Source organism: Anomaloglossus baeobatrachus, chromosome 4, assembly GCF_048569485.1.
Source record: "Anomaloglossus baeobatrachus isolate aAnoBae1 chromosome 4, aAnoBae1.hap1, whole genome shotgun sequence".
Lineage (NCBI taxonomy): Eukaryota > Metazoa > Chordata > Amphibia > Anura > Aromobatidae > Anomaloglossus > Anomaloglossus baeobatrachus.
In genome coordinates this window covers 243,007,449-243,019,520 of record NC_134356.1, presented here as the reverse complement: position 1 = coordinate 243,019,520, position 12,072 = coordinate 243,007,449, and the positions used below count along the sequence as shown (strand labels likewise).

Sequence of the window (12,072 nt, the reverse complement as noted above, 5' to 3'; positions counted from 1 at the left end):
GAATCAGCCACAAATCTCTTCACAGAACTATGATCACGCTTAAGTTTTCGTGAAATATCTAATGTTTCATCCCTTGTCCTAGGAATTGCACTGTTTGATGCTTTTCGGCAGCAGAGAGATCCTTTTTCTTTCCAATGTTACTTGAAAACTGTGGCCTGCTTAATATTGTGGAACATTCAGTTCTTCTTTTATTAGGCTCACCTGGCAAACTAATTATAACAGGTATCTGAGATTGATTTCAGTGATCCAAAGAACCCTGAGACACAATACCATCAATGAGTTTCATTGGAATAAAAAAAAAATTAAAAAAAAAAAAAAAAAAATCGATATGATACTTAAATACAATTTGCATAATAATTTGGAACATGGAGTATAGGCTTAGTGGTCAGTATGGAACGTAAAACATTTCAGATAAAGACATGCAAAACTAAAAAAGAAACATGAATTACAAATAAAATAAGTTCAACATATGTTTAAATAATAATTTCATAAACCCCTTTGATACATTGAGGTAGCAGATGTGTTAACAACCGAGCAAGGATTTAATAAACAAGATGTCAACCACGGATGAGAATAGCTACATGCATTAGTGTCAAAATCTCACAAAAAGCTAATCACAACAGTAGTTAACATTTTGAGCTCAAAACTTTCAGACATTTGACTGTCAACTCGTTTATGAAATCCCAAAAATTTGTTTTAGACTTCGAAACCCCAGCTTTAATTTGTATGATTTTTATAAATCTCTAAAGCACTAAAGTTGAGATACATTAATTAAGCTTAATTTAATCTAACTTATAAAATAAGTAAAAGAGATAAAATTAAGAACTTTGCTCACCGAGGAGATGTTTATTAGATATGAGGTTGGTCCAGTTATAACAAAGGGTTGACACCAGCTGATATTAACACTGTTGGGTGATGTGGCAATGACTGTAACATTTTGTGGTGGTCCATCTGCAGCTGCAAATTATGTAAAATTGTAAACTTCGTGAGAATTATTACCAAGGAATAGAACAATATACAGCAGATGGCAATAAAGTTAAAATGTAGCTTTTAATTAAATCTATTAAACCGACTCATGGTCTAGTATTCACCCGTGCAAGAAATCACACAAATTTAGACGGACACAGACAATTGGGTATTCAGTTCCAGGAGATATTCAGAAACCTCACTGGAAGAAGAAAAGTCAGATATCAATTACTCCTATGGTATCTCGTTATGGAAACCAGCATTTTATGTGGACTCCACAAGAAGCGTGGTCCCCGGACCCGGTGTGGTATGAAGCTCACACCCAGGGCAATATAGGTCCCATGCTCTTTTAATAAGCCTCCATATAATACTTTCCCCTGATGAATCGATAAGAGGAAACGCGTTGGGAAGAAAAAGGAGGGCATTGAGCTTAATCTAGCTATTACCTTTGGGCTGAATTTACATTGAGCATCATGTCCCATTTGAGGTAATATCTATTTAATTTTCTTCTGCCAGAGAAGATGGGTGAAATATCATACCCTATTTCTGCCAGAGGTAAAACAGCAATTTGAGGTAAAAAGCAGATATTGTGTGTAATTACACTACTCTTTGGATAAAAATATTTGATAACGAGATACCATAGGAGTAATTGATATCTGACTTTTCTTCTTCCAGTGAGGTTTCTGAATATCTCCTGGAACTGAATACCCAATTGTCTGTGTCCGTCTAAATTTGTGTGATTTCTTGCACGGGTGAATACTAGACCATGAGTCGGTTTAATAGATTTAATTAAAAGCTAAATTTTAACTTTATTGCCATCTGCTGAAAATTGTAAACTTCGTCTAAATAAATGTAGTCTTTATTAAATTCATGCAAAATATTGAGGCTGTAGTTAAGAAGCCAATAAATTACACTAAGGTGAATACAAGCAAGGATAGCTCTCGGATACCTGCACATTTAAGAACAGTGATAACTTTCATAATATCTTATTAAAGATTTCTTTTTTATTTACCATATAAATGCTATGAACATTAGGCCTTGGGATAAAATGTACATTGAAAGCCCAATTTTGTGCTACATTTACATGCAAAATACAATTTGTTAGATACAGACAATACAATATACTGTTTAGAGTTTACATTAAATAATATTAATAGATTAGTAACACAAACTTGTTAATTTGACAATGCATATAACATAACAGTAATTGGCACTCCGAAGTGTAATTATATTATTTTAAAGGGGTGGTCCACTACACAGCATAGTGGCCACACAGGGATGTAAAGCTCATAGAGAAGGCTTTTCTCAAATACCTTGTGCAGTCAATTGTGCCTCTGAGTGGCGCTATTGTGGTCCACTCATCCTCATAATGTGACCCCCGGGTTACTTGACCTCTGAGATTCGGTGGTGTCACATCAACTTCCAGTGCACCCAACATCACGGAGGCTGGCCCTAGTCTCCCTGAGTGATTGGGTTGTGGGCGGCGCTCTGCAGCAAAGGAGAGAGTGCGCAGGATGCTGGGCTGTGACGAGCGGTGAAACTCTGCCCACAGCTCAGTTCCTCAGGGAGACTGGGGCCCACCTTGGTGATGTTGGGGCAGAACCAGTTGTACTTTTAAACAACACCATTCAGCCTGTTCCATATTGTACTGGAAAACGTGCAAAAAATTCCAAATGCGATGAAATTGCAAAAAAAAAGTGCAATTGCACAATTGTTTTGGGGGGTATTTATTTACCAATTTCACTATTTTTAAAAACTGACCAGGAAATATGATTCCCCAGGTCAGTACGTGTTTGTAGATACCAAACATGTATACTTTTATTTTTATCTAAGTGGCGAAAAAAACCTCAGACGTTTGTAAAAAAGAAACCCAAAACAATTGTGCTTTTTTTCCCATTTTCCGAGACCCATAATGGTCTCATTTTTCAAGCTCTGAGGCTCAGTGATGACTTATTTTTTGCATCTTGAGCTGACATTTTTAGTTATACCATTTTCACATAGATACAATGTTTTGATCGCTGTTATTACATTTTAATGCAATGTTGTGGTGACCAAAAAACTGCAATTTTGTCGTTTGGTATTTTTTTCTCGATACGTTGTGTACTAATCGGCTTAACTGATTTTATATTTTGATAGGTTGGGTGATACGTGGTGATAAGTGGTGATACCAAATATGTGGGGGTTTTTTATAATTATTATTATTGTTTATTTTCATTGGGGCTAAAGGGGGTTGTTTGAACATTTAGGCTTTTTTTAATATTTTTCAAAATTTTTATTTCCATTTTTTTAATTGATTTTACAAGTACCCCTAGGGGACTTTACAGCTACACTGTCTAATCACTTCTGTTGACCAGATCAATGCTTCAACATCGCTCTGATCAGCAGAAATGCTGTGTTCCTGTGAGTGGTGGCACTTTGCCAGCATTCACAGGAAGTGATTCATGGCAGGGATAGGGGTCATCAGCTGACCCCCTTCTGACATATGCCAACACATTGGCACCCCGTGATCAGGGCCAATGGTGGGGAAAGGCGCGATCCCCACCTGAGCGCATTATGTAGTACTGTCAGCGTTTGACTGCTCAATCTAAAAGGTTAAAAGACGTGGGTGGATCAGAGATCCACCCACGCCTGTTAGCCTCCCATGTCTGCTGATCACACCAGCAGATATGAGAGGGGATTACCATAGGCTCACACGGGAGCCCGCGGTAATGAGACAGAGACAGCCAAGGACATACCAATACATCCTTGGTCATGAAGGAGTTAATCAGCATTTGAAGTTTTCTGATAATTTGATTTCAGTGCACAGAGGCTGGACTGTACACTGGTTCTTCTCCTCCCTGTCTGTGATTCCCCAGCTATTCCACCTGCCTCTGGACTGTGAATGACTGGTCACAGCTGAGATTTAAAATAGAGTAGGCAGCAGGAGGGTTGGGGAATCACAGACAGTGAGGAGAAAACCTAGAGTACAGTCCAGCCCCTGTGCACTAAAATCTAAGTAGTAGAAAATATTAAATGCTGATTAAAGAAAACAACATAGAACATTTCTTTACCAAAAGTTAATCAGTGTTAGGCCTCTTTCACACGTCAGTGATTCAGGTACGGATGTGCTAGTTTTTATATGTATCAGAATCACGGACATACACAGACTCATTAAAATCAATGGGTCTGTGCACACATCAGTGATTTTTCACTGACCGTGTCTCCGTGCGGTGTACATGTGTGTCCGTGCGCCCCGCTCGGAGACAAGTCCGTTTTTTTCTGACGTCACTGAATCACTGATATCCCACTGATCACACTATGGTGTGATCCATGTAACATGTATCAGAAAAACAGAGATTGAAAATAAAAAGCTTTTTATACTCACCTTCTCCAGCGACGCTGTGTTCATCCGCTGCTCTCTGCTGCTTCCAGGCCGGCTCTTTAGTCTCATGCATATGCATTTATGCACAGCACAGACAACCCGGAAGTAGCTGCAGCGGGGGTCAGCGGTGGCTGGATACACAGCAGAGCCGAAGAGTTCAGCACCACGGACAGCAGGACAGGTGAGTATACATCCATGTGCTATCACGGATGACGGATCAAAGATAGCACATGGATAACCCACATGTGTCATGAATCACGGTACACGGAGGGACATATGCATTTTTTACACGTCAGGGAAAAAGTCTGTGTCTTTTCACTGACATGTAAAACAGGCCTTACAGCATAATTTCAGCCATGTCTTTACTATACATTACAAAACTGTGCTGAGAGGTTCTCTTTAAAATATTTTTTTTTTTTGTGAAACAAGGTTTCCTCTTTTGTCTCTGACTTTCATATGAGGGGGTTAAGACTGCAGAATCAAACTATACAGGTTTTTTTCAGTCTGCAACCATTGTGCCATTTATGTCTGTATAGAGGCTGCATGCACAAAAGCGTACTATATTTTTATCAAGGCTATTCGCAGCAAAAATAGTTGTAAAGGTTATGTCTGTACTACATCTACTTCAAAACAATGGGCTTTTTTAGTTGTTTTTTTCCCACTGATGGGATCATATGTTGCTCCATAGAAAAAAACCTATGATGTTGAAAACTAGACAGACCATACAAGCAGAGTAACTGTATATGCAGTTTTATTCTGCATTTCTGTTGAAAATTTCAGCAATATTGTAATACTAAAAACAACCATTTGAATCTCATTGGGTTATAATTCTCATAAAAGAGCGAGTTTCTAAATCTGAAAAGTGCAGATTTATTATTTCCTCTCTTTTTGTGTATGTTAAAACTGTTGGAGAAAAATTGGCATAAGTTTATAAATCATGGCAATTTACTGACTATGGATAAAACATCTCTCCCATCATAATCCAATCACTTCCGCTCATAAGTACTTTTGCCCTGGTTTCCACAATAATGCATTTACTGTAACTAACAGGCATCATTTCCTGATTAACATGCTTCTATCCTTGCACAGGAATGTGATTCTTATAGAGGTCAGGGTCATCTTTGCAATTCATCTGTGTCGTGATACTGGGGTAGTTGCAAAAGTATTCTTACTTAGTAGTGTGCAGAATCTGGAGAACCAATCATTTGTGTTTAAAGGATGAAAACGTAAAAAATAATATAGGTTAAAAACAAGGACATCATTTCAGTCTCCACATTATTATAATAAGTGCTAATTTGAAGAAAAAAAAAAAACAAAACAAAAAACAGGTTTAAGGGTAAGGTTATTTTAACCTTGTCTCATCTCCTGAAAGATGATAAGGGCATACCCACAACAGGAGGTGTGGACTACAGGCCAAGATGAATGCGTGACCGGGGTATAAGATGAAAGGGAAAATCAATACAGGTTTGTTACTGAAAATACTGGGAAAATTGGAATTTATTTATTTTTTTCATTTGGAGCCCCATATCTACATTTTTTCATTTAAAATTGTTAATATAAAAAAATATATACATTAATTAATAAATATCAAAGTTTATGATTCTCTTGATATATTTTTTTTAATAAAGCTAGAAAAAAGAAGCGCTCATAGGGTTTTACCAGATAAGCACACGGTTAATATATGGTAAATTACACTCACCAATTGTGGTTGTGAAAGGTCACAACCACCACAGATAGCATGAGATAATGGAGGCTGCCGCGGCCCCACGTGTTTCAGACTTCAAAGTGGAGGGGAAGGAGGGGTTAAACCCGGGCAATCCGTCAGAAAATGCAGAAGCGATGTTGATAAGTTAATCAATCTTTTATTCCATCGGTCTACGCGTTTCAAGGTATAAAACGTCTTCTTCAGGACCAGAATATCAACAATCAAAGAAAGATTGTTGATATTCTGGTCCTGAAGAAGACGTTTTATACCTTGAAACGCGTAGACCGATGGAATAAAAGATTGATTAACTTATCAACATCTCTTCTGCATTTTCTGATGGATTGCGCGGGTTTAACCCCTCCTTCCCCTCCACTTTGAAGTCTGATATATTTTTTTTATAAGTATTGAGAAAGAAAGGAAATATTTGGACAGCTACCCAAACATTATTATTTTTCAGCCACCATAACTGACGGAGGGCTCGTTTTTTTGCAGGATAAAATTGTTTTGAATGATTCCATTCACTTTATCATGTAATCACAGACGCTGGGGTTCGAGACCGGTTCTGAGAACGCACATTCAGCCAGGTCCAAATTTTGCACAGGGGCCCCTCCAACTCTAGTTACCACACTGCATGTAATATACTTAAAGACGGGAAAAAGAATAAATAGCAAAAATAGCAATCCGGTCATGTTTGGGGATTTCATTTTTAGTGATTTACAAAAAATTTAGTGTAGCTTACAAAAGTCCAGAACATTGAAAAAAAAAAGAATTTGATTTGCGTCACCGCCATATCCCAATACACATAACTTTTTTAATTCTGTATCTTTGTAGCTGTATGAGCACTCATTTTCTTGTAGTTTTTATAGGTAGCATGTTGAGGTACAGTACATAAGATATTTCAATTGCCTTGCATTGTATTGCTTTAACAATTTTACTATATGGGTAAAATAATTTTAGATTTTTCATAGATCATGATTTTGTGCATGCGGGGATATGTAATATGTTTCATAACAATTTTTTTTCATTTCTGTATTTTTAAAATAGACTGGGTGAATATTTCTGTTTGTTTTTTTTTTTGTTTTTCATATTTTTAGAAGCTATTTGTCTGTATTATAGTTTACTTTTAGACCTTTTCGGGGACTTGAACCTGCTCCATTGACTGTTGTTATAGGCAGATGTTGGCTGTGTGTCACACCGGCACCTTCCCTACATGGTGCTGCCTGCTCCGTAACAGTTATAAACGTCATGGATGGGTTAAGGAAGATTGCTATTATGGCTATGTACAAAATGAATGAAACCTAAGAAAGTAATAACATGCACATTAAGATATGGAAAGGGATTGAGAAAATAAAAAGAATTAAGGAAAAATTGCTACTAATTTAATAATAGTGATAATAATGAAGACAAATTCAGTTTATGATGAGTTTTCCATCATTGGTTACCCAGGGGTTTTTCTTGGTCACTTATTTAGCTTTTAGAGCTATGCAATAATAAATCTTCCGGTTCTAAAGTAGCACTGCATAGTCCAGCCCCTTAGTAAAATCTCTGTGGAATTCTTTACTGTGGCCATTTTCTGCTGTCCCTCTTGGAGACCAGCTTCTTCTCTAGTAGAATGGCTTTATGCACTACAAACTAATACTATAAAGGCAATTTAATACATCCCATGGTGCTTTGTATCTTGCCATACTAATGTTACAGTAGATTTCAATTTTCAGACTTGAATTGTGATTGTTTTTGATTAGTGATTAATTTAGTACGAATATTAATAGATATTTATAAGGAAATTTTCACTTACGACCAGATAACGTCTGCACATTAATCCACTGTGATGCGGCTCCATAGCCAGCGTTTGTGCTGGCGCTAATTTGGAATCTATACCATCTGAACTTTTTCAGGCCATAGATTGTCTTCACAATAGTATTCTCTTGATATGAGTAGAAGTCTTGGCTGGTCTCAATACATTCATCATGCTGATCATTACACTCAGGAGAAAGAAGTTGAACCTTGATTTTGTAGCTCTTTAAATAGCCATTTGTATACACTGGTCTATTCCATTGCAATGTGACACTGGTGGAGCCAACGTCTACAATAGTAACATATTGTGGGACACTGGGAACTAAAAAGGAAGATGTTCATAATAAAATCTTTGCAATACATATTAGTGCAATATATACAGTTATGGCGCTTTGTTTTATGTCAAGAAGCAATCTACTGCCTCTATGAAAGACATCAAAATAGATGTTTTAAGGCTGCTTTACACGGTACGACCGATTGTGCAATTTCACAATCGATCGTACCCGCCCCTGTCCTTTTTGCGTCACAGGCAAATCGCTGCCCGTGGCGCACAAAGTCGGTAACCCCCCGTCACACGTACTTACCTCAATTCCGACCTCGCTGTGGGCGGCGAACGTCGACTTCCTGCAGTGGGAGGGATGTTCGGCGTCACAGCGACGTCACACGGCCGCCGGCCAATAGAATCGGAGGGGTGGAGATGAGCAGGACGTAAACATCCCGCCCACCTCCTTCCTTCCACATAGCCGGCGAGAGCCGCGGGTCGCAGGTAAGCGATGATCATCGTTCCCGGGGTGTCACACAGAGCGGCGTGTGCTACCCCGGGAACGATGAACAATTAAATTAAATGAAATTATGAAACCTAATGAGCAGTACATGACTCACAATTTGTGAGCGATACTGCGTCGCTAGGAGGTGTCACACAGGCCGGCATCGCAAGCGATGCCGGATGTGCGTCACAAAAACCGTGACCCCGACGATCTATCGCACGATAGATCTTCTGGTGTAAAGCAGCCTTAAGAATATGTTTTTGGACTGTGAAAATGGTACATAGCTTTTCATTGTATATATAGAAGTAACGAACACATGTAATGAGGATGAATGTGAACATACATTATACAAAGGCTAAAATATAGGACAGAACAGATGAGGAAATATAGGTTTCTGCCATTGTGTCAAGCCAGCTTTACACCTTACAATTAGGTGTGCGATCTCGTATGCGATGTGACACGCCCAGGTCGCATATGCGATTGAATGAGATTGCACGTAGGTCGTTCATTTGCTGTCACACGAGCGTTAGTAGTCTATGTTAAATTGATCAATTTTGTGTGCGATCCTTTAGATCATGTGTTCTGTGACGTATGCATTGGGCACCCTTTTTTTTTATTTATTGACTTGCCAAGCGTGTGTAATGTGTAGAGATGCGTTTTTACTATGTCATCTGCCATTCAGCTCTGCTACATGGCCGCTGACAGCAGCCACAGACAGCCATGTAGCAGCGGTGAATGGCAGATGACAGCAGACACAGAAAAAGCCGCACTGTCAGAATGAACTCGGGTGAACCTCACCCGACTTCATGGTCATGCTGCGGCTCTGTCTGTGTCGCGTCACCGGTGACCGCTAAACTCCTGAGTGACTGAATTGAACAGCCCTCTCTCATATACTCACCGATCCCCGATCCCCGGCGCTGCACGGCATTCACACTGCTCCGGCGGCTTTTACTATTTTGAAAAAGCCGGCCGCCCATTAAACAATCTCGTATTCCCTGCTTTCCCCGCCCACCGGCGCCTATGATTGGTTACAGTGAGACACGCCCCCACGCTGAGTGACAGGTGTCACACTGCACCCAATCACAGCAGCCGGTGGGCGTGTCAATACTGTGTAGTGAAATAAATAATTAAATAATTAAAAAAAACGGCGTGCGGTCCCCCGCAATTTTAAAACCAGCCAGATAAAGCCATACGACTGAAGGCTGGTATTCTCAGGATGGGGAGCTCCACGTTATGGGGAGCCCCCCAGCCTAACAATATCAGCCAACAGCCGCCCAGAATTGCCGCATACATTATATGCGACAGTTCTGGGACTGTACCCGGCTCTTCCCGATTTGCCCTGGTGCGTTGGCAAATCGGGGTAATAAGGAGTTATTGGCAGCCCATAGCTGCCAATAAGTCCTAGATTAATCATGTCAGGCGTCTATGAGACACCTTCCATGATTAATCTGTAAATTACAGTAAATAAACACACACACATGAAAAAATCCTTTATTAGAAATAAAAAACACACACATATACCCTGGTTAACCACTTTAATCAGCCCCAAAAAGCCCTCCATGTCCGGCGTACTCCAGGATGCTCCAGCGTCGCTTCCAGCTCTGCTGCATGGAGGTGACCGGAGCTGCAGCAGACACAGCCGCTCCGGTCACCTCCACACAGCAACTGAAGACAGCCGCGCGATCAGCTGATCTGTCACTGAGGTTACCCGCTGTCACTGGATCCAGCGGTGGATCCAGCGGTGGCCGCGGGTAACCTCAGTGACAGCTCAGCTGATCGCGCTACTCACCGCTGCTCCTCTCACCTCCACGCAGCAACTGAGGTGAGTAGCGCGATCAGCTGAGCTGTCACTGTGGTTACCCGCGGCCACCGCTGCATCCACCGCTGGATCCAGTGACAGCGGGTAACCTCAGTGACAGCTCAGCTGATCGCGCGGCTGTCTTCATTAGCTGTGTGGAGGTGACCGGAGCGGCTGTGTCTGCTGCAGCTCCGGTCACCTCCATGCAGCAGAGCTGGATGCGACGCTGGAGCATCCTGGAGTACGCCGGACATGGAGGGCTTTTTGGGGCTGATTAAAGTGGTGAACCAGGGTATATGTGTGTGTTTTTTATTTCTAATAAAGGATTTTTTCGGGCGTGTGTGTGTTTATTTACTGTAATTTACAGATTAATCATGGAGGGTGTCTCATAGACGCCTGACATGATTAATCTAGGACTTATTGGCAGCTATGGGCTGCCAATAACTCCTTATTACCCCGATTTGCCAACGCACCAGGGCAAATCGGGAAGAGCCGGGTACAATCCCAGAACTGTCGCATCTAATGTAGGGCGGGGAAAGCAGGGAATACGAGATTGTTTAATGGGCGGCCGGCTTTTTCAAAACAGTAAAAGCCGCCGGAGCAGTGTGAATGCCGTGCAGAGCCGCACCGGTGATCGGGGATCGGTGAGTATGAGAGAGGGGGTAAGAGGGTAAGACTGACATGGACAGAGAGAGAGGGACAGAGATAGTGAAGGACTGACAGAGATTAGTGAATGACAGACATTGTGAGGCGCTTCAGAACGCAGCTTTTCATCTGCGCTCTGAAGCAGACCTTTTTTAAGCTGCGGTGCAGAGCGCACACCTGCGCACATAGCCTCAGACATCAAAATCGTATGAGGGATGTCACACGTTTCAATTGACTAGGTTCGTACAACAAAACGTCCAATGTATGAGGAATAAACGACGTGTATGCGATCACCGTATTTTCGTTCAATCTTGATCGCATGTAGGTGTCACACGCAAATACGTCACGAACGATGCAGGATGTGCGTCACTTACAACTTGACCCCGACGACGGATTGAAAGATTTATTGAAGCGTGTAAAGCAGGCATCACACACATCCATCTTTCAAAGTTAAATTTACCAATACTTATTTGGCACATGATATTTTAAAGGTAATCTAATCTCCAATCTCACTATGACAAAATTAGGTATTTCACTGTAAAAGGGGTTGTATAGGAGTAGAAAAATGGCTGCTTTTTAAGAAGTGCCAATATTGTCTGTAGGTTTTTACCTGAATGGGCTTTATATTGCAATACCACACACAGCCCATTCACTACAGGAATGCTGTTTCTGGAGGAAAGTAATCATCTTATTAAATCGTTTATATGGCAACCAAAACCCTATACAGCAGGGTTGGGTAAGTGCACTATGGCATCGTCTGCTACCCATCCTCCACCGCTTAGCACCCTTCACAACCACTATTCGCATCCTCAGGATGCAGACAGCAGTAAATTCAATAGTGGAAGATGGGACCGCTGGCACCTTCTTACACTAATCAGCGAGTGAGACACCAGACGCAATGGTGCGATATCATAGTGTCCGCTGTACAAAGAGTCAATGTACTGGGGACCAAAGCAGAGCACCGGGGGAACTGGAGTGAGTTGAGCAAGTGGTGTTTTTTTTTTTCTTCATGTGTATGGGAGGTCTGCATGTATTT

At 40.9% G+C, this 12,072-nt stretch overlaps 1 protein-coding gene across 1 annotated transcript in view; it reads right to left on the bottom strand.

The window, feature by feature from the left end:
• PTPRQ (protein tyrosine phosphatase receptor type Q) overlaps positions 1-12,072 on the bottom strand; it is an 855,789-nt gene that overhangs the window by 238,338 nt on the left and 605,379 nt on the right. The window contains exons 44-45 of the mRNA XM_075342420.1: positions 7,828-8,148; positions 836-957 (exon numbers count right to left, since the gene is read on the bottom strand). Coding sequence (XP_075198535.1) covers positions 836-957; positions 7,828-8,148 — 443 coding nt within the window. The remainder of the gene's footprint in view (positions 1-835; positions 958-7,827; positions 8,149-12,072) is intronic.